The sequence below is a fragment of the Clupea harengus genome, chromosome 8 (assembly GCF_900700415.2).
Source record: "Clupea harengus chromosome 8, Ch_v2.0.2, whole genome shotgun sequence".
NCBI lineage: Eukaryota > Metazoa > Chordata > Actinopteri > Clupeiformes > Clupeidae > Clupea > Clupea harengus.
This window is the reverse complement of record NC_045159.1, coordinates 11,912,256-11,934,067: the sequence shown is the minus strand read 5'-3', so window position 1 is coordinate 11,934,067 and position 21,812 is coordinate 11,912,256. Positions and strand designations below refer to the sequence as shown.

Sequence of the window (21,812 nt, the reverse complement as noted above, 5' to 3'; positions counted from 1 at the left end):
TGAGTGAGTGAGAGAGAGAGAGAGAGAGAGAGAAAGAGAGTGAGTGAGAAATAGAGACTGGTGATCTACTATGAGCTGCACAGCATCCCAATGTAATTTAAAGCTGTACTAGGTTAAAGGTGGCAGTGGAACATTTTTAATTCCATTGACCTGTACATGAACCTTGTTAGTTAAACAGTGATTAAAGATGGATAGATAAACCTCATAGCAATGCACAGTGTGCATGATAAGTAGGGATGGGTATCGTTTGGTTTTTATCCGATACCGGTACACAACCGATACTTTTAAAACGATACCGGTGCCTAAACGGTGCCGGAACCGATACTTTTATAAAAAAAATTAAAAAATTACGATTGACGACATTAAAGAAAGGCTTTATTGCAAATATATGAACTGTTTTAAAGTAGATTATATATATAAATAAATACAAAACACCTTTTAACTTAAAACTTAAATAATATATGAACTGTTAACAAAAGTTTAGACTATACTTAAATAAATACAAATAAATACAAACACACACACACACCTCTGTACACACCAACTACAGCTTCAATACTTCAGCAATTCTTTTGTTCAATTCAATTTTTTTTCTTCAAATTGAAACAATATATTAACTGTTTAAAGTATATTATAAAATATAAATACATACAAAACACTTGGCTTCAAAACTTTTTAACTTCAAACTATGAACATTATATAACTGTAAACAACAGTTTATAGTATACTTTAAATAAATATAAATAAATACAAAAAACAGCTTTCAAACTTCTTTTGCAAAAATATGAGCATATTTGCCTTTGGAGTCAAAAATGTATTATTTTGTTTGCATTTATTTCATGAAATTTCACCATTTTTCTGATTTGTTTATACCTATCTTTTCTATCTTGTTTATAGTTAATTCTTGTTACTGAACACACTGAGTACGAGAAAATGTGTACTGCCCCTTTAAGAGACTACCGTAGGTTAAGTATAGCTGTCATCTCCGTTTATTTTTCAGTCTTCGGTTGCTGATCTGCCGTTGAATTTCTTTGCCTTCTCTCCACTCTTTTCACGCAATTGTTTTGTTGCATTTGCTGCACGTCGCGATGTTTGAATATTTTGGTGCGAATACAGCCACACTTTTGACCGTTTACCTTTCGGTATTTTCTCTGTTAAAAGGTTGATGGCTAGTTCTGTTTGTGCTTGCTCTGTGAAATGCTGCATGCTCTTCACTGTCATAAGACTGTTGCTATGAAAACACCAATGAGCGTGAGCCGAACCAGGACAAAGTTTACATTGGGAGCTGGGGCAGTTTTACATGTGCCCCGCGGAATCTGCCTAGCAACCGTTTTCAATTGGCTCAGGCACCGAAATGAAGCACCGAAATCTGCGTTGCATTTCGGTCCGGGTAGGTACCGGTTGTATTGGAACCGGTTCCATATTGGTACCGGTTCTCGGTACCCAACCCTAATGATAAGTCTCATCCATTATATCAGTGGAAGACGTTTCCCATGTCAACTAAAGGTTTGACCATCTATAGAAATCCTTCATAATAATAATAATGACTAGATCAGTCTTTTTTAATGTTTCTTAGTACTTTCTGTACTGAATACAATCTCCGACAGCTTCCCACTGAATAGACAAAACCATGTAACTAACTTTCACTTGCTACAAACATTGGAGTCTGACTGAACTCGTAACAGTATAGAACCCATAGGATAAAAACGATCCTTAAGCCTTTAAAAGCGCACTCCTCTTTTGGGGGTTTCACAGTCTTGTGGACCACAGTGCACTTAACTGTGTTATGCCGCATATGACTATTAATAGAATCTTTAGACCTTTGAAAATGTTTAAAATGCCAAATAAAATGCTTGTGCCTTTGATGACGTGCCTGCTACTCCAATCGCAGCATATCGTGGCACTGTCATGGAAAAAGGTGTCCTTGTGCCAAAAGGGGTCCGGGTGATGTAATATTGGCTTTCGAACGACTCTTGAGTGACAGTTGCTATACCAACGGTAGCATTACGTCACCCGGACACTTTTTTGGAAGTGACAGACTTGCGCTGCATGAAATACCTCAATAACGCAATTTACCCCAGAGCATCTCCCATTATACTTCTCTACCTGAGACCAGCTTGCCTGTATTTTACCTGCCATAAACCAAGCAAAACAACCATGTGCTTGATGTTTGACTGTGTTAGGAAAGTTGTTGACTTGCTAGTTTGTTATAGTATCAAAGTAATCAAATTTCAGGTTCGCGCTAGCATCTTGTTAGCGATTAGCAATTCCTTTGTTGTGTTGCTCTAAGAAAGTCCTTAATGTGTTGTGATTATTAGACATGTCTGACGGCACCCACAATTACATTTTCACAAAACAGGGAATTGTTTGCATCACCTTTAACTGTAGAGCACAACTGAGTAATTGCTAATCCGCTAACGAGATGCTAGCGGCGAAACCTGTTTGAAATTTGCTACAGGATACCGGCAAGGCAGGTGTAGCTAAAACTACAGCTAGTTCTTAATATTGTGCCTACAAGGACACTATGTAACCCGGACACTTTTTAGCTATCAGTCAGATAGTCTCAAGAGTTGTTCGAAAGCCATCAGCTGCTTTTTAGTCGCTTAATATTGGCTGCCAGTCTCCTGTAAGTAAGCACATAGGTTTAGCCACTAGCATCTCGTTAGCGATTAGCAATTCCCCCGTTGTGCAACAATCTTAAGCGACTAAAAAGTAGCTGATGGCTTTCGAACGACTCTTGAGACTCACTGACTGATAGCCAAAAGGGGTCCGGGTTACGTAGTGTCCGTTTAGGCACAATATTAAGCGATTAAAAAGTAGCTGATGGCTTTCAAACGACTCTTGAGACTCACTGACTGATAGCCAAAAGGCGTCCGGGTTACGTAGTGTCTGGGTTACGTAATGCTAGCGTTGGTATAGCAACTGTCACTCAAGAGTCGTTCGAAAGCCATTGTGATGTCGCCCAGACCCCTTTTCGCAGCCGGACACCTTTTTCCATGACAGCACCTTTAGTTTAAATGTATGTGTTTTGAGTTTTCAGATGAATATTGCTTAATGTCAAACTGGAAACAATTAGAAAAAGTAATTTTAATTCCTCTTCAAGAAATAATTATTTTTTAACATAATCACACGTGCCACAATTGTTGGCACCTCTAGAAATTCTTATAAACAAAATGTAACAGACGCATTTTTTTTTATTTATATTTTACTTAATTTAAGTTGCTAAGAGTGTTTAGGAAACTTATTGTATACAAATGAGGTGACACAGAGGCCAAATTCCCTTAATCATTCTTCAAACATGGGAAAGATAAGAGAACACACAAATCAAATAAGGGAAATGTGTGTTGACCTTCATAAGTCAGGGAATGACTATAAAAAAACCTGCCTGATAATGCCCATATCTATATCTGTCAGGGCAAAAAAAGAATTAAAATTAAAGTCAAAATCAACTGGATCTTGCTTGGAAGAGGACCCAAGTTTTTTTTGCCCCCAAGGACAGTGAGGAGGATGGTAAGAGCGGCATAAAACCCAGCAAGGATGTTGGAGAGTTATAGAAAAAGAAAGTCACCAAGTGTCCAAAACTACCATCAGGCGCCACCTCCATGCCAACAGATTATTTGGAAGGCATGTCAGAAAAACGCCGTTCCTGTTGTTTAACCACAAACATGAGCACCTGGAGTTTGCTAAACACACTGGGACTTTAACTGGAACTGTGTTCCATGGTGTGATGAAACGAAAATGTAGTTTTTTGGCATCAAACACTGAAGGTGGCTGTGGTGTAAAAAGAAGGATTAATATACTGAAAAGAACCTGATCCCCACTGCTGAGTATGGTGGAGGGTCTGTGATTCTGTGAGGGCTGTTTTTCCTTTAAAGGCCCTGGGAACCTTGTTAGGGTACATTGCAGCAAGGACTCCATGAAATATGTTTGAAATATGAATATCTGGCTGCCTCTGCCAAGACAAATTTAAAACTGGGTCATGGTTGGATCTTCTAGCTGGACAAGTCGAAAAATATATCTGTCCAGATCAACACAAAATAGGTTCACTGAAATAAAAATATGGCCGTCCCCTGACCTAAACCCCATAGAAAACCTGTGGGATGAGCTAAAGAGCAGGGTGCACAAACCTTTGGAAGAGATGGCGTGATTCTGTAAAGAGGAATGCTCTTAAACTCCCTGCTCTGTAGTCTCCAATATTATAAGATGTGAGGAGGTTGGACAAAGTATTAAATGCAGGGATGGCAATAAATGTGGTTTTGTTACAAATAATGATTTCTTGATGAGAGTGTGAGACTAAGATAATTCACCAAAAGGTGAATTTCTTATAACCCTTTTTACTCATCTTTACCAAGGGTATAAGTGATTGTGGAGGGGACTGTATCTATGAATTGGCTTGCTGCCAAAGAGGGGAAAAAAACACTCACTGCTTTCTGCCCTTACCACGGTAACCATGACAACGACCATTACATAAATACAGGATGAATATGTCTGTTTTGTGTCTGTCCAATGCATAAACTAAAACACAAAGGCCTTTGTGTTACATACTGCATATTGCAGTGTATCCACTGACATTGCTAAATAAAGATTATACGAGAAAAGTCAAGAAGTAGAGAATGGCATCTACACTGTTTATGATATGTTTGTGTGTTTATATATTGCTGTTTGCAGTAATGGGTTTTGTCAGAAAGCTCAAAGAAGTCCACTGCAACACTAAAACTGTTCTGATGTTCCTGTGCGTGCACACATGACGGTGTAAACCATGGTGATGTTCCTGTGCGTGCACACATGACGGTGTAAATGATGGTGGTCTAACAGCATACATCACTCTCTCTGCTCAGTAACCAAACACCCAGGGTGCTGCAGTGAGCTCCAGTTTCGAACACCTCAGCACCTTCCAGCTGCTGCAACCCCTCCCACCATCTCTCTCTCTCCCTCCCTCCCTCCCTCTCTGCCTAAATCCTCAAAAAGATCTAGTCTAACGAAATGTACCATTGACACAAATGTTGAAACATACCATTTCCGTCCCTGACTATAAGTGTATACACTTTAATATAACACATTTATGTTTGCTGTTTTCAGCAATTTTCAAATCAAATCATCTGGACTGTTTCACATAACAAACTTTTACACTGCACTTCCTGGCTATTCAGTATTGCCTAGTGCCCCAGGCATATCCAAACAGATGTTTAATAAGGGATGCATGTGTTACTGCAGTACATGATCATTAAGCCAATCTCTCTAGTCTAGAAGGTGCCTTACTTATAACCCTTTTACTCATCTTTGCCAGGGGTCCCCATGACTGTGGAGATTCATAGATATGGCTCAAAGAAACCTATATGCCATTTGATGATGTGAATATACGTATATTACCAGTGGTGGCCCGCTTAGAGGTTTTGCCATTATTGCCTGGGATCTTGGCATACACACATATGGCTCTGGAGATTCTCCGCATGGGAATGATAACAAGGACAGTTTCAAAATGACTGAAACACTGCATTTACATACCGATAATAGTTGGCAGAATGCTTATATGGAAAAAAAAACAGCATCAATAGAGACCCAATACAATGATAAACCTTTTATTCACTTTGCAATATATACAAGCAGAACATTTACAAATCTGTAGAATAGCGGGTGTAAGAATGTTGGCCAAAGGGGAGAGTACACTGTACAGAGTTATTTGACTCTTTTGAAACAAAAGAAAAAGGGGAAAAAAATGTGCTACCATAGCAACCTGTCAATGAGATTAGTCTGCCTACACAGTCCACATAAAGCCATGCAGGGATTCTTAGCAGTAAAAGAAAGTAAGGAGAACACGGAAAACACACAAACACTCTGAAAGGTTTTAATTGTAGTTATTGTGTTTGTATTACCCATGGCACTTTGCCAACACCTGCCCTGAGCAAGTACTGGAAACACAAAAATGAGGATGCTGGGATTAGAAAATTGTGTGGTTCTCATGTTAATGAAATGTTGCCCATTATGTACACATTGTAAGCTTGACTGTGGCATTTGTGTCAGACACAAACAAACACACACACAGACACACAGACACATAGACACACACACAGACAGAATCTTCATTCCCACGACGGAGTCGTGTGCTACAAAACCAGGTCGCGGTATTTGGCTCAGTGGTGGCCAGCTTAGAGGTTTTGCCATTATTGCCCTGGATCTTGGCACACACACAGATGGCTCTGGAGATTCTCCACATGGGAATGATAACAACCACAGTCTGGAGCCACGAGCCCCCGGCTGCTTTGTACCAAATAAGAGATTTTGCAGCGGCTCGGGAGATTATTCTGTTTGGTGGATTTTTGGACTCAGGTCATCGTGAGCTTTCCGTCACAACCTGGGCTTGGGCCGGCTGTAGGTGTAGGGTGTTATTGACACAGTGACCATATGACCAGGCAGCTGTGTATCTGACTGGATTAGACAAAACATATGCGAATAATGAGAGAGAATAAACAGGGAGAAACTTGGGGAGGAGATAGAGACGGAAAATACACTTTAAAACAACATGTTCGAAGGATTTACAGTTTTTTTTTCAACATTTTTCAATTTAAGTTACATTCCCTGCAGATATTAAAAACCAACTCCATCTTCATTAGTTTTCTGTGTACAGACAGTGTCCCTCAGCCCTCTTGAGTTTGAACAGAGTTATAACCACACAACACGCCACAGCCTTAGATGACCCTGACATATTATATTCAGTATGCTGAGGCTGAGGCAGAAACACCAGTGTAAAGTGGTATCAAAAAGGTTTCCTCATACAATTTCAAAATGAATGTTAATACTTCCAATTTTTCACATCAACCTGTCCTTTTTTCCGCTGTCATTTTAGTGTTCATCTGCAACGTATTTTTTGTTTTTTCTTATGCAACCGACCTGAAAATAACCATGAACACTGAGAGAGAGATGGGGAGTCTAAGGAGACTAAACCAGAAAGAGAGAGAGAGAGGAAGAGAGAGAGAGAGAGAGGTGGGGGTCTTAGAGGAATCTAAACTGGAGCAAATGACCCACTTTTTTCTGATGTGCTCCGCACCTTTTCCTCCCTCCCCCGTTCACTCTGTCACACTGATGGATGGCTTGTTTAACTCCTGCGTGGATGATTCACAGCACAGACCAGGTGTGGAAATGCGCTCTACGTTTACTCATGAGTCATTTCCCCAAAAAGGCTTTAGGTATAGGGCCCATGATTTTCAATTCCTTCTCTAAAACTAAAACTGACAGAGACGTTTCACCACCAACACAATCATTTACTCAAAGCACTTGATACAGAAGAAGCAGCATTAAGAGTCAGTTGCTCTATAGAACTTAACCAGAATTGAAGTAGCTTTCTGCAATTTTACTCATCCTAAACACACCACCTCTTGTGCTGTGTGCAAAAACAATATGCTATACCATTAAATGAGGATTACTAAACCCCAGTCTGTCCTGAGCACGTTAGTGGATGGGGTCCCTATATTGACAGGAACCCTGAACTCTTGCAGAATGCAATGGACATACTGTTGACACGTTGTTTGGCTTTTGTTGTGTGTGTTTTCCCCCAAACAAATAAATTGTCACCCATTTTACTGCCAAACTGAATGTTTGTTAGGCGTCATTACACAACCAGTTGTTTTGGGAAACCCATTGTGAAGCACAGATAAAATTGCAAAATGTGCATTTAACACTTTGACATTATCATTCATATTAAAACAGTGTAAACTATGACTTGGCCAATACTGTTTCAATGAACAAAAAATCATTTATATATGCAAATTGAATAGCAAAGTACTTACATTTATACATTACTTTCTTTAATTAAACAGTCTTTTCAAATGTATATAGCTACAGCTCTGTACTGTGGATGTTGAGATGATGACTTCATGGTTTTATTGATTAAAAACTAATGGAAGTAACTGGCATATTTTCACAGTGCAAATAGCAGTGAGTATGACACTGAAACCATATGGCACTGGAGGCCTTCTACAAAAGCTACGTAATACTAGCACTCTCTGTACCTGCACCAACATTAGAACTCAGCCAAAGGTCCTATGTCTTGCTTGCACCGCATGTGAACTCCTACACAATAAATTCATTTTTTTGGGTTATTTATGGTTAAATAACACACTGCTCTGTGCCATACTGGACCTCTATAACGCACGTAACGCATGGCCCAGGATAGCTGTGGTCTGATGTGTAATTCTGGCCTGAGATATGATTCTCTGCCTTACAGGGCATAGATGGGCTTATAGAAAAGACCAGACAAGAAGAAAGTATCTACAATGTCTGTCTCCAAGGGTGCATGTATCCCAGCAACCCTTTTCAAAGCACTTAAGGGTCATAGATTATATTCAGTTTTTAATATAATTTTTATACATTCAGTTGCCAGCTTATTAGGAACACTGAGCTAAAGCTAATGCAGTCTAATACAGTAGACCTGCAATACCTCTTAGCTTCAAGAAGGCAATAATATTCAGTATTTGTTGGAACAAATTTAGAGATGTTGATACAACTGTGTGTTCATTTTTGGAGGCTGCTGTTTTTGGTGCTGTTGAATTGTATTGCATTGTGAATTGTTTCTATTGTTCTGACTACCCCATTTCAATTATGGATGCTAGGCTAAATAACAGAAACACCTTTGTGTTTAATTCAACACAGTTTAACAGCACCACAAACGGCATCCTTCAAAATGATCATTCAGTTGAATCGCCGTCTCTCCTAAACTGTATCAACATAAACTGAAAATCATGAAGGAAGATTTATTGGAGGACTGTTGTACTAGACTGCATTCGTTTTTGCTAGGTGTACCTAATAAACTGGCAACAGAGTACATTTCTGTCCAACACTTAGATGACTACTAACATGGCCAAGCCATGATCTTAAAGGTTTAAAATGTATCGTCTGCCAGTGATTAATTACACTGTTATTTTATCTACTGATGTGGTAGTCTTGAAATGCCTCTCATAGACTTGTCAAAGACGTACAAGCTGTGACCAAAAGACTCTGTGGAGTTTTGCAGTTTTGATATTTTCATTGCAATCTGATCGGATTCGTCATTACAAACAATATAGTGAAACATGAAGGAATACTAAAATGCAAATCTCTGAGTGACCATTCTCTCTGTGTCATACAATCAACCCTGTATAAAAGTCTCCTGCCTAAGCAGCACCAGCAAATAGGTCTTTGTTTGGTCAAATACTTGAAATACGTACATCAGTAAGGCTTTACATTAATGTTCCATTAACTAACACGAATCCATGTGTTAGTTGACAACAAAATCCCATCCTTCATAAAAATACACCATAATGGTATAACACTGACGGTCATGTTAAATACAGCACTGCCTTCTAACACTGCATCCAGCATCTCTGAACTTACATTATTCAATTCATTAGTTAACATGAACGATTACATGTTAACCCACTGTTATGTTAGCTAAGGGAGATATAATGCAAAGCATTACCTGTGTATCTACAAATGTACTTTTACAGCTTCTGCTGTTGCCATGCAGCTTCATGCTTGATGGGAGATATTTATGGCATTTTTCATCTCACTGAGGTGACTGTTTGACTGTTGCTTTCATATCAGAGGTCCCTGTAGCTTCTTCTTCAGGGATATGAAGAACAGAGTTTTTTGTGTTGTTATTGGAAGGGATGGAAGTCATCTTAGTGCACATAGAGAGAGAGAGAGAGAGAGAAAGAGAGAGAGAGAGAGAGAGAGAGAGAAAAAGAGAAAGAGAAAGAGAGAGAGCTGGTGTTCTGAGGTCATGGCAGGTCACTGCTTGACTCCTGCAATTAAGAAAGCAGGAAATAGAATTATCCACACCGGAAATAGAATTATCCTGGAGGAACAGACACAGGAAATGTTCAGACACAAATCAGGAGGACACCAGATTCCATGCAGCTAGCAGCAAAGGGATTCCTATACTGGGGCATGGCTGGTCACCGTTGTTTAGGATCAAATGAGTAGGAACGCCACATCGGTTACCCACATTCAGTGTCCTGTCACTGTCATGCATTTGAGTGAACCCCAATAATGTCTGTGTGATGCCATTACATGTCTTGTTAACTACACTTTCTTTCTGTTCCAGGATCAGGTTTATAGCCATCAGGCCTAATTGTACAATATAGAAATGTAACGGTAAAAGAAGAGGGGACATGGGGACATAGTATGTTGCACAGACATGCAATGCACAATCTCAGCAGGCAGACAACAGCAGCACCGTTTAGAGGCCGGTAGTCACTGCAACGTGATTGCCTCTGACTGCTGACAAACACGTGTATGCTTTCAACTTCTGAGCTGATGATTATTTAAGTAGCACCCCCACCATGTACTACGAGTCCACTGATGTTTTGAGAGGCAAAAGAAATAACCGATGGTTATTTTAAGCTTCCTGTTAAGCATGACCCGCTTTTTCTTAACACTTATTCTCTGTCTACCACAACGGTCTGATTAGGATCCAATCTCTTGTCCCTGCCAAACCCACCAATCACAGTCTTAATTTAACACTGTAAGATGGGCCTGATCCAAGCTATCACTGAGTGATTGTTTTCTCGCTTGAGTGAGAATTTACAATCTGCTTTTAACTAATGAATGTCTGAAAACTTCAATGATGGTTTAGGTTAGAGATTTTTCCTGTCTTTTACTTTTAGTGCTTCCCTTCTCTGTTTTTGGTACTCTCCGAGTAGAGAGCAAACAAAATATGATTGAAATATAGAAAAAAGGACAAAGACTGAAAAAGACAAGACCGGAGTTCAAATGGAGTTTGTTTTCCTCATAAGGTTTGACTGAGAGCAGTCACAGAAGTGAAATATATTTGATCAACCTTTTTTCCTCTTAATAGATAATTTATAGGTATTATTAGAGGTGCAGAGTGGATAATATAAAGAAAACAAACCGAATTGAAAACCCAGGTCTAGTTTCCATACATAATAAGTGGACAAATATAAGAACAAGGGTGCAAGAGTAAAATTCAGGGAAGGAGAACAAATCAGATCATTAGACCTTTAAAAAGGAGAGAACAAATGGAGAATGGGGGATAAGTATGAGATCAAAGGGTCAAAGGTCAAGGAAATCGACAAAATATTCATCTCTACCATATCTACCAAATCACAGAGCTCCTATAACTCAGAGCCAGCAACCAGCATACCTCCAGCTGCAGAATGGGATTCCTTTCATTTTGAGTACTTCAGAACAGAAAAAGAAACAAGCGTTTTAATGGTTAAAATCAAACACAAATTAGCACAATTAAGGGCAACACGTAAAAACATGCATGCATGTGTGATTAGGGATACACACATACACATGCACACACGCCCACACAAACACACACGCATACATGTACATAGACAGGTAAACAAAACAATGAAGCTGGGAACTTATTTGCTGCCAGAGGCATCCACACCACAAAATCTTCATAATCTGTGGTTCTCAGTATGCCTGTGCCTGACTGTAGAGTTACTGGTAGTGGTAGTGGTGCAAGTTGTGTAGAGTTACTGGGATAACTGGTAGTGGTGCAAGTTGTGTAGAGTTACTGGGATAACTGGTAGTGGTAGTGGTGCAAGTTGTGTAGAGTTACTGGGATAACTGGTAGTGGTAGTGGTGCAAGTTGTGTAGAGTTACTGGGATAACTGGTAGTGGTGCAAGTTGTGTAGAGTTACTGGGATAACTGGTAATGGTAGTGGTGCAAGTTGTGTAGAGTTACTGGGATAACTGGTAGTGGTAGTGGTGCAAGTTGTGTAGAGTTACTGGGATAACTGGTAGTGGTGCAAGTTGTGTAGAGTTACTGGGATAACTGGTAGTGGTAGTGGTGCAAGTTGTGTAGAGTTACTGGGATAACTGGTAGTGGTGCAAGTTGTGTAGAGTTACTGGGATAACTGGTAGTGGTAGTGGTGCAAGTTGTGTAGAGTTACTGGGATAACTGGTAGTGGTAGTGGTGCAAGTTGTGTAGAGTTACTGGGATAACTGGTAGTGGTAGTGGTGCAAGTTGTGTAGAGTTACTGGGATAACTGGTAGTGGTAGTGGTGCAAGTTGTGTAGAGTTACTGGGATAACTGGTAGTGGTAGTGGTGCAAGTTGTGTAGAGTTACTGGGATAACTGGTCGTGGTAGTGGTAGTGGTGCAAGTTGTGAAGAGTTATTCGGATTACTGGTAGTGGTAGTGGTGCAAGTTGTGTAGAGTCATGCTGATGTTTTTGTTGGGAATCAGTGATAAGGAGAGTGGAGAAATATCATTGCGCGCGTGTGTAAATATTTCAAATAAAACAGTGGTAGAAGTATTTTCATATAAATGAAGAAACAGCATATGAAGAGTAAAAAAGATGACGCTTGGTCGGGTATCAGGGATTATCTATGCATCAAAATGATGAGCATCAGAGAGTAATGTGAACTGGTGGGGAAAATAGAAATCACATTAAAAAAATATGTTTTCTTTGAAATGATTAACAATGTTTTTTTGATTCTCTCTCTCTCTCTCCCTCACTCACTCACTCTCTCACACACACACACACACACACACACACGCACTACACACTCAGCCACAAACCAACAAATGCACACCACACTCCCCAAACATACATTTTTGATGCTCTGTGATTATTTGAAAGAGTCACAGTTTCAGTGATTCATCGTTTGACATAAACAGAACGTATTCTCAGAAGAAAACTGAAGTAAATAGGGGCCTTTCCAGTTCACGGGGAGTTGCATGGAATTTCTGAATATCATATGAAGCCCCCGTGTGTGTGTCGCTGTGGAATTGTCCAAGTGAGTGTATATTGTATTATGCTTTTCATTTGAAGGACAGAATCATCAACATGCGCACCACACATACCTGTAATGTGGAGGTTCGTGATTCGCTGGTCGTTGTCATGGCTATACTCCTTGGAATGCTGGATACAAAGTAGCCAGCACCATTGGGAAGCGGCTGTCTCACCACCACCTTCCCTTTCCTGGTCTCGGCCAAAAACAAACTGTACCAGTAGGCATCGCTGGAGATCAGGGTGGAGTCCGCTATGGTGGAGTTCCTCTGGCTGATGATGCTGTTCCTGTTGGAGGGAGGCTTGGTCGGCTTCGGCTTTTGACACTTCAGCACGATGATCACCAGGATCGTGATCAGTAGCAGGAAGGACACAGACCCCAACCCAATCACCAGGTACAGGTTTAAGTCAGTGAATAAGTCGTAATGGAGAGGTATTTCAGTGGTTTCTGAGAATTCAGTCACCACCTGCTCCACTGTTGTGATCTTTATGGTGACTGTGGCAGAGAGGGGTGGGTCTCCATTGTCCCTGGCAGTGATGACGAGCCGCTGGTACCTGGGGTCTCTGTAACTGAACATCCGCGTGGTTCTCACCTCCCCGTTGTACTGGTTCAGGCTGAACAACGTGTTGTCCGTAACCATGAGGAACTGGTAGGTGATGCGAGAGTTCTGGACGGAATCTGCATCGAGTGCAATGACTTTGGTGATCATAGCACCTTTCTCGAAGGACCTGGGGATCACCTGCTCGATGACAGACCCTTTTGCACTCCAGGGGGACACGATGAGAGGGGCATTGTCATTCTGGTCCTGGATGATGATGTGGACGGTCATGTTACTGCTCTGTGGAGGAACACCAGAGTCCCTTGCCTCGATATGGAAGAGATACTCTCTCTCTCTCTCGTAGTCAAACGTCTTCAGCGCATACAGGTTACCGTTCTCCGGATTGATGGAGAATAGCATGGACATGGATGTGTTGGCAATCATCTTCTCCATAATGAAGTAGACAAGATACTGGTTTTCATTCAGGTCGGGATCATGCGCTGAGAGCGAGCTTAACAGTGTCCCTGGCTCATTATTCTCCATCACATGGATAGTGTAGAAAGACTGAGGAAATTGTGGCGCATTGTCATTGACATCCAGTATTTCTAATCTGATGGTTTCATTGTCAGATAGAGATGGTGTGCCCCTGTCTTTCACTTTAAATGTGATGTCATAATTGGATACTTTCTCACGGTCTAAAGGTTCAGAAACAAGCAAAGAGAAATACTCCTCAGATGACTTGTTGAGTACAAAGGGTAGTGAAAATCTATCATGAAGAGTTAAATCAACTTTACCATTATCTCCCGAATCCCTGTCCCTTACACTTACGACAGCTATTACTGTTCCTATGGCAGCATCTTCCTCTATCGACCTTTTTAAAGATTTTACTGTAATTTCAGGATGATTGTCATTTAGATCTGTGATAAACATCAGCACCTTACATTGTCCAGAGAGAGGCTGCTGACCCTTGTCTTTGGCTTCAATGTACATTTCAAAACTTTTAATCTCCTCAAAGTCAATCACTCCTTTTACTCTGATTTCTCCTGAGTTTGGATCTAAGGAAAATTTCTCCTGGGTCTTCTCTGACGTGTACAAGGTGTACGAATATGTCAGCTCTGCGTTCGAACCCTCGTCCATATCTGTTGCATTTAGTTTCATTACTAAGGTACCGGATGATGCGTTTTCAATTAAGTCTACAGAGTAAACTTGCCGGTCAAATTGAGGGGCGTTGTCATTCGTATCCAGAACCTGAACTACAATACTGGCAGTGCCAGATCGTGGAGAGTCCCCGTCGTCTACAGCTGTCAGAATGAGACTGTGAACAGCCTGCTGTTCTCTGTCAAGCTCCGTTTTTAAAACTAAATCTACATACTTAGTCCCATCACTTCCCGATTGCAGGTCAATGGTGAAATGTTCGCTCTGACTTAAATAATACGTTTCAATGGAATTCTTACCCACGTCCATATCTACGGCGTTTGTGATTGAGAATCGCTCCCCCGGTGTCGCAGACTCTGAAATATCTAAGTGCATTGTTTCTCTCCTAAACTGGGGTGCATTGTCATTGATGTCCAGAATTTCTAATTCAACGTTAAATATACGTACCGGATTCTCAATTATGACATCCATTTTCAGGAAACAAGATGATACAGTCTTTGTTGGGCACAGATATTCTCTGTCTATCTTTTCCAGAATAAACAAATCGCCGGTCTCTTTGTTGATATCTAGATATTTCTTGTTGTGAATGTTATCGAGCTTCACGTTTCGTTCACCCAGGCTGCGAATGTCGAGTCCAAGATCTGTAGCGAGATTTGCAACAACGGATCCCACCTCGATTTCTTCGGGGATGGAATATCTTGTCACCGACAAAGCGAGGCTCCACACTGCAGAGAACAGGAGGAAAGCGCATAGACGCCTTTTCCTAGGAAGCACAATTGACAGAGGATCCATTGTGGCGTGAAACATCTGAATTTGCCTAATGCATTTGCTAGTCGGTACAAAGAGGACAGCTCGTCACACACAGTGTTGCTAAAAAATAACTCTGAGATTGTGTGGCATGTTTAACAATTATGTTCGGAAGATGGAGCGAGCCACCATTGCATGCTATATATCCCATCAGACTGTCATGGCTTCCTCTGATGTGCAGATCACAGCTATAGGCTTAAAGAGCAGCGACACGACACCATGTGAACACACATTTAGCAACAAGGTTTCAAATTAACTCCTAATTTCACCCATACGTAGGCTATATAAAGCAGTGTTACTCAAGACAAGCCGATATATCGGACTATTTATAGGAACCACTTCAAGCTAATTGTATGCCAGTTTTTAGAGAATACAATTCCTCGTATTTGTACTCAAATTCACAGGATAGCATAGTCCTCATGTGAGACTTTGTCGAAAGGGTAACCTTCTACCTTTTACTGTTTAATTAAGTAGCTTACAAAGCAAAGTGGATAGTATTCTGGATGTAGGGACTGGCATGTTTGGGTATATCAACATCATGAGTAGAGAAATACATAATTATGTAAAGGAGTAACATAGTATACAAATAAGATGTCTCATTGTAGTAAAGAAAACTTAATCCACAGCCTTGGCTGCATCCGAAAAAAAGCTAAAGCTACACTGTCAGATTTTCAGACTGGCACATTTCTGCCAACACTTTATAACGGTTTACTAAAAACTGTATAAGCTACCAACAGTGTATGGGAACTGTAGCAGCCCACTATTATAAAGTTTGACCTATTTTGTTTTTCTCCTCCTCGCCTGCGCTTTTGATTCCAGCAGTAGGCTTATGACAGGTAGTTATATTTCACGGTGTTTCGAGCTGTGGCCTAATTACGTGTTAGCAAGTTAATGGTATAGGGGTCCCGAAGAGAGATTATGGTCATGTCATTGCAGTCTCTTGAAGGAAATCATATATTTCGAGGCGGTTCTCATGGATTTGTCTTTGCTGTAGAGTAGATTAATGAAGTCAGCTGTCCTCAGGGGGGCCCTTCAAGCTCGGGGCCAGAGTCAATTGCCTGCCTTGTATGCCCCGTAGCGACGCCCCTATCAATGGTTGAACAGCACCAGAAGAGTGTATGTTTGCCCCACCGCATTCAGACTCATTGAGCTGTTATTGTATATGACTTCTTCTACTTCTGCAAGAATATAAAGGCTAATAGCCAAACTACTTGAATCGCTTCTATTTCATAAATTGACTAAATCTCAATATCACGTTATCGGCTGAGAACTCTGGGAACACGTATTGATTAGCCGAAGTTATTCTTAGTCACCTTAACCTATCCTATCAATTTTTTTTAAACAATGATTTCACATCACCGTTAACTTTAACGCGCTTGTAAACAAAATACCCTCTGAATAATTGGCAAACACCAAAGTTGTCCATGCAGTAACAACAAATATTGGACGACATGCTTGAGTGTAATTCAACATTTGCATTAATTATATGTACATTTATTCATGTAAGAATCAATGCCAAGATTATATACATATAAAATGGAGTGATAAATACTGTGTCTCTCAAAGGTTGCATTATGCAAAAATTGTGGATTCTCATCTTCTCTGAATTGTACTGTCCAACATCATCGTCGCTGTGTGGTCATCTATAGGCCCGATTTACTTTGGTGACAACAGCGCCGAGTACAAAATAATAATTACAATATCGTAAAATCATACGATCAGAAAGATCAGAAAACTATTACTATAGCAAATGTGAAAAACATAAATAGCTTAGATTAGATATATTAACATCATACTCCAAATGTTTACTACCTTACCAAACAGATGCGTTTGCGGGAATAAGTTCAGTTTTAAGTAAATAGTTTTTTTCAAGTTGTCCGGTAGCTGGGGTTCAGTTGAAAAGATCGTTGGTAAGCACAGAATCCTCTTTGTGGTCATAATTACAAATGAGCTTCTTCTTCTTCTTCCCAAACGTAGAAAATGAGTTGTACATATCTAGGTTGTCACAGTTGGCGAGCTTGATGGTACACTGCATGGATGCAGCGCCCGGGATGTAGACGTTGTGTTGGTAGTCAGGCGGTGGTTGGGATGTACTGTGCGGAGGGTACCTGGGCGTCCAGCATCGGTTTGGTATCCCACCGACTTGTGAGGACATAGTCATCTTGTAGTCTACGGAGAGAATAAATTAACATGAATGTATTAAGTATTAAGTAAGCCTTATCAGCACCAATCCACAAACTAAGCAATCAAACAGGATGCAGTGACATTTACACTGGATGTGAATACTTCTCAAAATGAAAGAATATGATTCCGTCACATTCATAAACATACGGGGTGGGTCCGTACAGTGTAAGCCAGGAGACAGCATACCTCGCATGTGACTCCCCCAGGTCCAGTACTGTGGCCCAATCGAATTCGTGAAACTGTCTGGTTCATGCGTAGGCCTTCGCTGTAGGGTCTTGGCCATATGAGCTGAGCCCACAGAGCTGAAACCGACAGGGATTTAAAAGAAATTCAATTCAACGTGTAGTAAGTTTACAGCCAGTAACAGTCAGTCAGTATAAATCAAGTGTCAGCATGCGTGCGTGTGTGTGTGTGTGTGTGTGTGTGTGTGTGTGTGTGTGTGTGTGTTTGTTTGTATGTGTGTGTGAGAGAGAGAGAGACGGTGGTGAGTTTTATATTAGCATTTTACCTCTTCTGTGCATAATTATATTGGTTCTTTGTCAAGGTCCAGTCCTTGTTTGCTGCCACGAACTGCAGCTTTGGAGACAGAAAACAAAAGCATCAAAGCATTAGTGCTAGTGGTCTATACTTGCAGTCTGTTACTTATTCATTAACTTATTACCCATTGCATATGTGCTAATGCATCAGAGAGGCTATTTATCTGTTTACTTATTCATGTTACTGTGGAAAAAGCTCTGGTTTAGGGATTTCACAGTCTAGTTCACCTGGGTACTTGTCAAATCTGATTGTTCATGAAAAGTAGAAATCTACAGAAATGTCTGAAGAAATCATTATACACCTGGACACTACAGTAACAATGCACCCAAAATTTAAGTAAAATATTTGGTTGCTCTTTGCCTCAGTCAAAATATGCGCTCAGCTTCGTGCAAAGAAATATTAATGGTGGAATCTATAAATACAATTGTTTGCGCTCCAGTATGTGTCCTGACAAAGAGGGCCTCAGTATGTGGGTTGTATTCATTGTCAGCTGTATCCTCATAATCACGTATTAAATGACACTAATAATGAGGGAACATATTTCCCCTTAAAAAAAGCATGCTTAGGCAAACCATTTATTTCCGAGAGAAATGCTCAAATGCGCAAACGGGTTACTTTCCAAAACATAGGGAACATTCCCATGTGAGTGCTGATATGTTCCAAATTGTATTCGTTTGTTTTTATTTTCAATGTTATCATTTACCTCATTTGGAGAAGTGCTCCCATTGTTCGCCAGACGGTGCTGTGGGCTCCAGGTAGATGTTGACCGGTCGACCCCCTTTGTGTTATTTCGGAGAGTTGAGACAGTTGGGCTGCATGGCTTTAGGAAGGTAAAGTCACTCTTAGATGATTCCGGGGTCAAGCACATTTTGTAGCAGTAGTTCGGGTCGAGTGCACTGGTACCATTTACCTCTACGCGGTTTGTGGGTCCTTTGGTTCCCGAGGATATCTGCACATTTAAGTTGGACTTTTTAATGACATCTGTGGAAGATGTCTCTGAGCGATATCCGCAGCACGAGCTGATGGAGAGGGTGCATCCCCGGATGGAATGTTTGTCCCTGTAGGCTCTGATCGTGGCCAGGACAATAATAGCCACCAGAAATGTGAATGAAATTGCGCCCAGGGATACTATTAAGTACAATGTTAGATTGGAGTTGAACCGGGGGCCGCGCGCAAGGTCACCAAAATCTGGCAGGGATTCTGGCAATCTGTCAACAACTGACAACATGATGGAGGCAGTGGCCGATAGGGGTGGCTGACCGTTGTCCTTCACCAGAACGACAAGCTTTTGCCTTACGGAGTCCTTTTCTACCAGTCGGCGAATTGTTCTGATCTCCCCTGTATACAAGGCCACGGTAAATAGGGTCGGGTCCGAAGCCTGGAGGATCTGGTAAAACAGACGCGAGTTTTGCCCCGAGTCTGCATCCATTGCTTCCACTTTAGTTACTAAATAGCCAGCATCTGCTGATCTGGGAAAAATCCCAGTCGCCATCGTTCCATTTTGTGGAAAAGGAGATACAATTATCGGTTCATTGTCATTTTGATCCAAAATAAAAACATTTACTGTAACATTTGCGCGTAATGGGGGGAAACCGGCATCTTGCGCTTGTACAACTATTTGAAAGTTTCTGAGCTGCTCATGATCAAATGAGCGCAGTGCATACAAATTTCCATTATCTGAGTTAACGGAAACATAGGTGGACACTGGCATTCCTTGAATGTCACCCTCTAGAATAGTGTAGGATAAATAGGCATTTTGGTCCGAGTCTGGATCTGTAGCTGATACTGAGCATATGGATGCACCCGGAGCATTATTTTCGGTTAAGTAAACTGTGTAAGAAGGCTGCTTGAATCGGGGAGCATTGTCATTTATGTCAGATACCTGAACTACAATAGTTTTACGGGTGTATAGGGGCGGGGTGCCCATGTCTCTTGCAGTAAGGGTGATATTGTATTCGGGTATGGCTTCCCTGTCAAGAAAATCGCATGTCACTAAGGTGTAATAATTTCGGAAAGATGAATGGAGTTGAAACGGGACGTGGTGGGGAATCTCACAGTCCACATTCCCGTTTTCCCCGGAATCCTTATCCATCACGCTTATGACGGCTATCACAGTGCCGGGTTGAGCGTCTTCTTGGACCGGCGTAGATACAGAAGTGAGGATAACCTCGGGAAGGTTGTCATTCACGTCCAAAACGTTTACCATTACTTTACAGTGCACGGCCACCGCGGATGGACCCTTGTCTTTTGCCTGAATGTAGATTTCGTGCATCTTTGCCTTTTCATAATCCACGACCCCTTTGACTTTTATTTCGCCGGTGCGTGGGTCAACGGTGAACAGTTCTCGTACTCTCATCGGCGCGTGCCCGCTGAAGGAGTATGTGATGTCTCCATTTGGACCTTCATCCAGGTCCGTTGCATTTAGTTTAATCACTACAGTACCTTTCGGGGCGTTTTCAGCAAGTCTAACTCGGTAGAAAGACTCGTCGAACACAGGTGCATTATCATTTGCGTCCAGAACTGTTATATTTATCACTGTGGTACCAGACCGCTCAGGAGATCCTCCATCCACCACTGTCAGAACCATCTGATGTAGCTGCTGGTGTTCCCTGTCCAACGGGCTTTCCAGAATAAGTTCTGCAAACTTACTACCGTCACTGCGGGTCTGAACGTCTATGGAGAAATATTCATTTACGCTCAAAAGGTAGGAGTTCAGCGAGTTAGTACCGACATCTAGATCCTGTGCGCTCTCAAGCGGGAATCGAGATCCAGGGACAGCTGATTCGGAGATATCCAGGTTGAACTCGCTCCAAGGAAAAGTTGGGGAATTATCGTTCACATCCAGAATTTCGACTTCCACCCTGTACAACTCTAAGGGATTTTCAATTACGACTTGCAGGTGAAATGAACAAGATGGGTTTTGTTCGCACAGCTCCTCCCGATCAATTCTCTCATTAACAAACAAAACACCGTTCTCCAAATTCACCTCCAAATACTGCTTCTTTGCACCTGAAACAAGTCTGAACCTTCGGGCGGACAATTTGTTGACGTCCAAACCTAAATCTTCAGCTATATTTCCGACAAAAGCCCCATGTTCCAGTTCCTCAGGAATGCTATACCGAATCTGGGCCAGAACCAAATCCAACACAGAGGCAACCAGCGCCAAGCAGGTCAGGTGTCCTGTCCAGGCGCAAAATCGCCCGGCGCGCCGCAGTTCCATCACAACTCCGCTGAGCTACTGGAGAAAAGTCAACGTGTGCTTCCTATAATCCAAATTTATTCAGACACACAATAAACACATCGAGTGCAGCATTACCAGTTTTTGAAACTCATTGCATTTCAAAACGATTGTCTGTCTGAGAAGAAAGCGGCACGGGGTGTAAGTTTTCCTAGACCGACTGCAGAGCTTGTGGGCTGTCCGGATGAGCTTGAATAGAAATGTGAGTGAGAGACAGGGATAGAGGGTGGGAGTGAAAGGGGTGGTTTAATGCAGGTCGCAAGTCGTATCCATGCCTGGCCTCAGATAAAGTAGGCTATTCGAAGTGTCTAATCGCGATAATCTCTCTCTCTCTCTCTCTCTCTCTCTCTCTGTGGTGTGTGTGTGTGTGTGTGTGTGTGTGTGTGTGTGTGTGTGGTGTCTGTGTGTGTGTGTGCAGGAGAATCTTTTTTTCTGAGCTGAGCTATACCGTGAGAAATAAGACTATGGAGGATGCTCTCTCAGAACTGTGTCAGGGTAGGACTATCAGTTTCTCCTCCCGAGTATCATTGCTTCAGTCCAGAGATAACCCTTCACCCCCTCCTCTTAACTCTCATCCCGTCTGCTCCAAAAAGAGTAAAAATCCCCTTGTT

At 41.5% G+C, this 21,812-nt stretch overlaps 2 protein-coding genes across 3 annotated transcripts; both read right to left on the bottom strand.

Annotated features, from left to right (window-relative positions):
• Positions 1-5,563: 5,563 nt before the first annotated feature.
• LOC116221465 (protocadherin alpha-C2-like) lies at positions 5,564-16,627 on the bottom strand. Of its 2 annotated transcripts, XM_031571840.2 has the most exons (3): positions 12,816-16,627; positions 11,138-11,174; positions 5,564-9,776 (listed from the first exon to the last, which is right to left on the bottom strand). In XM_031571840.2, the coding sequence occupies exons 1-2, from the start codon at positions 15,240-15,242 to the stop codon at positions 11,163-11,165; spliced, it is 2,439 nt and encodes an 812-aa protein (XP_031427700.1). In that variant the 5' UTR covers positions 15,243-16,627; the 3' UTR covers positions 5,564-9,776; positions 11,138-11,162. The 2 variants fall into 2 exon arrangements, with proteins under 2 accessions (XP_031427700.1, XP_031427699.1); XM_031571839.2 differs by lacking the exon at positions 11,138-11,174.
• An 87-nt stretch (positions 16,628-16,714) lies between these two features.
• On the bottom strand, positions 16,715-21,507 carry LOC105905972 (protocadherin-10-like). The gene is made up of 4 exons (XM_031571837.2): positions 18,667-21,507; positions 17,935-18,002; positions 17,613-17,728; positions 16,715-17,411 (listed from the first exon to the last, which is right to left on the bottom strand). Exons 1-4 carry the CDS (start codon positions 21,181-21,183, stop codon positions 17,134-17,136), a joined length of 2,979 nt encoding a protein of 992 aa, XP_031427697.1. The 5' UTR covers positions 21,184-21,507; the 3' UTR covers positions 16,715-17,133.
• Positions 21,508-21,812: the final 305 nt, after the last annotated feature.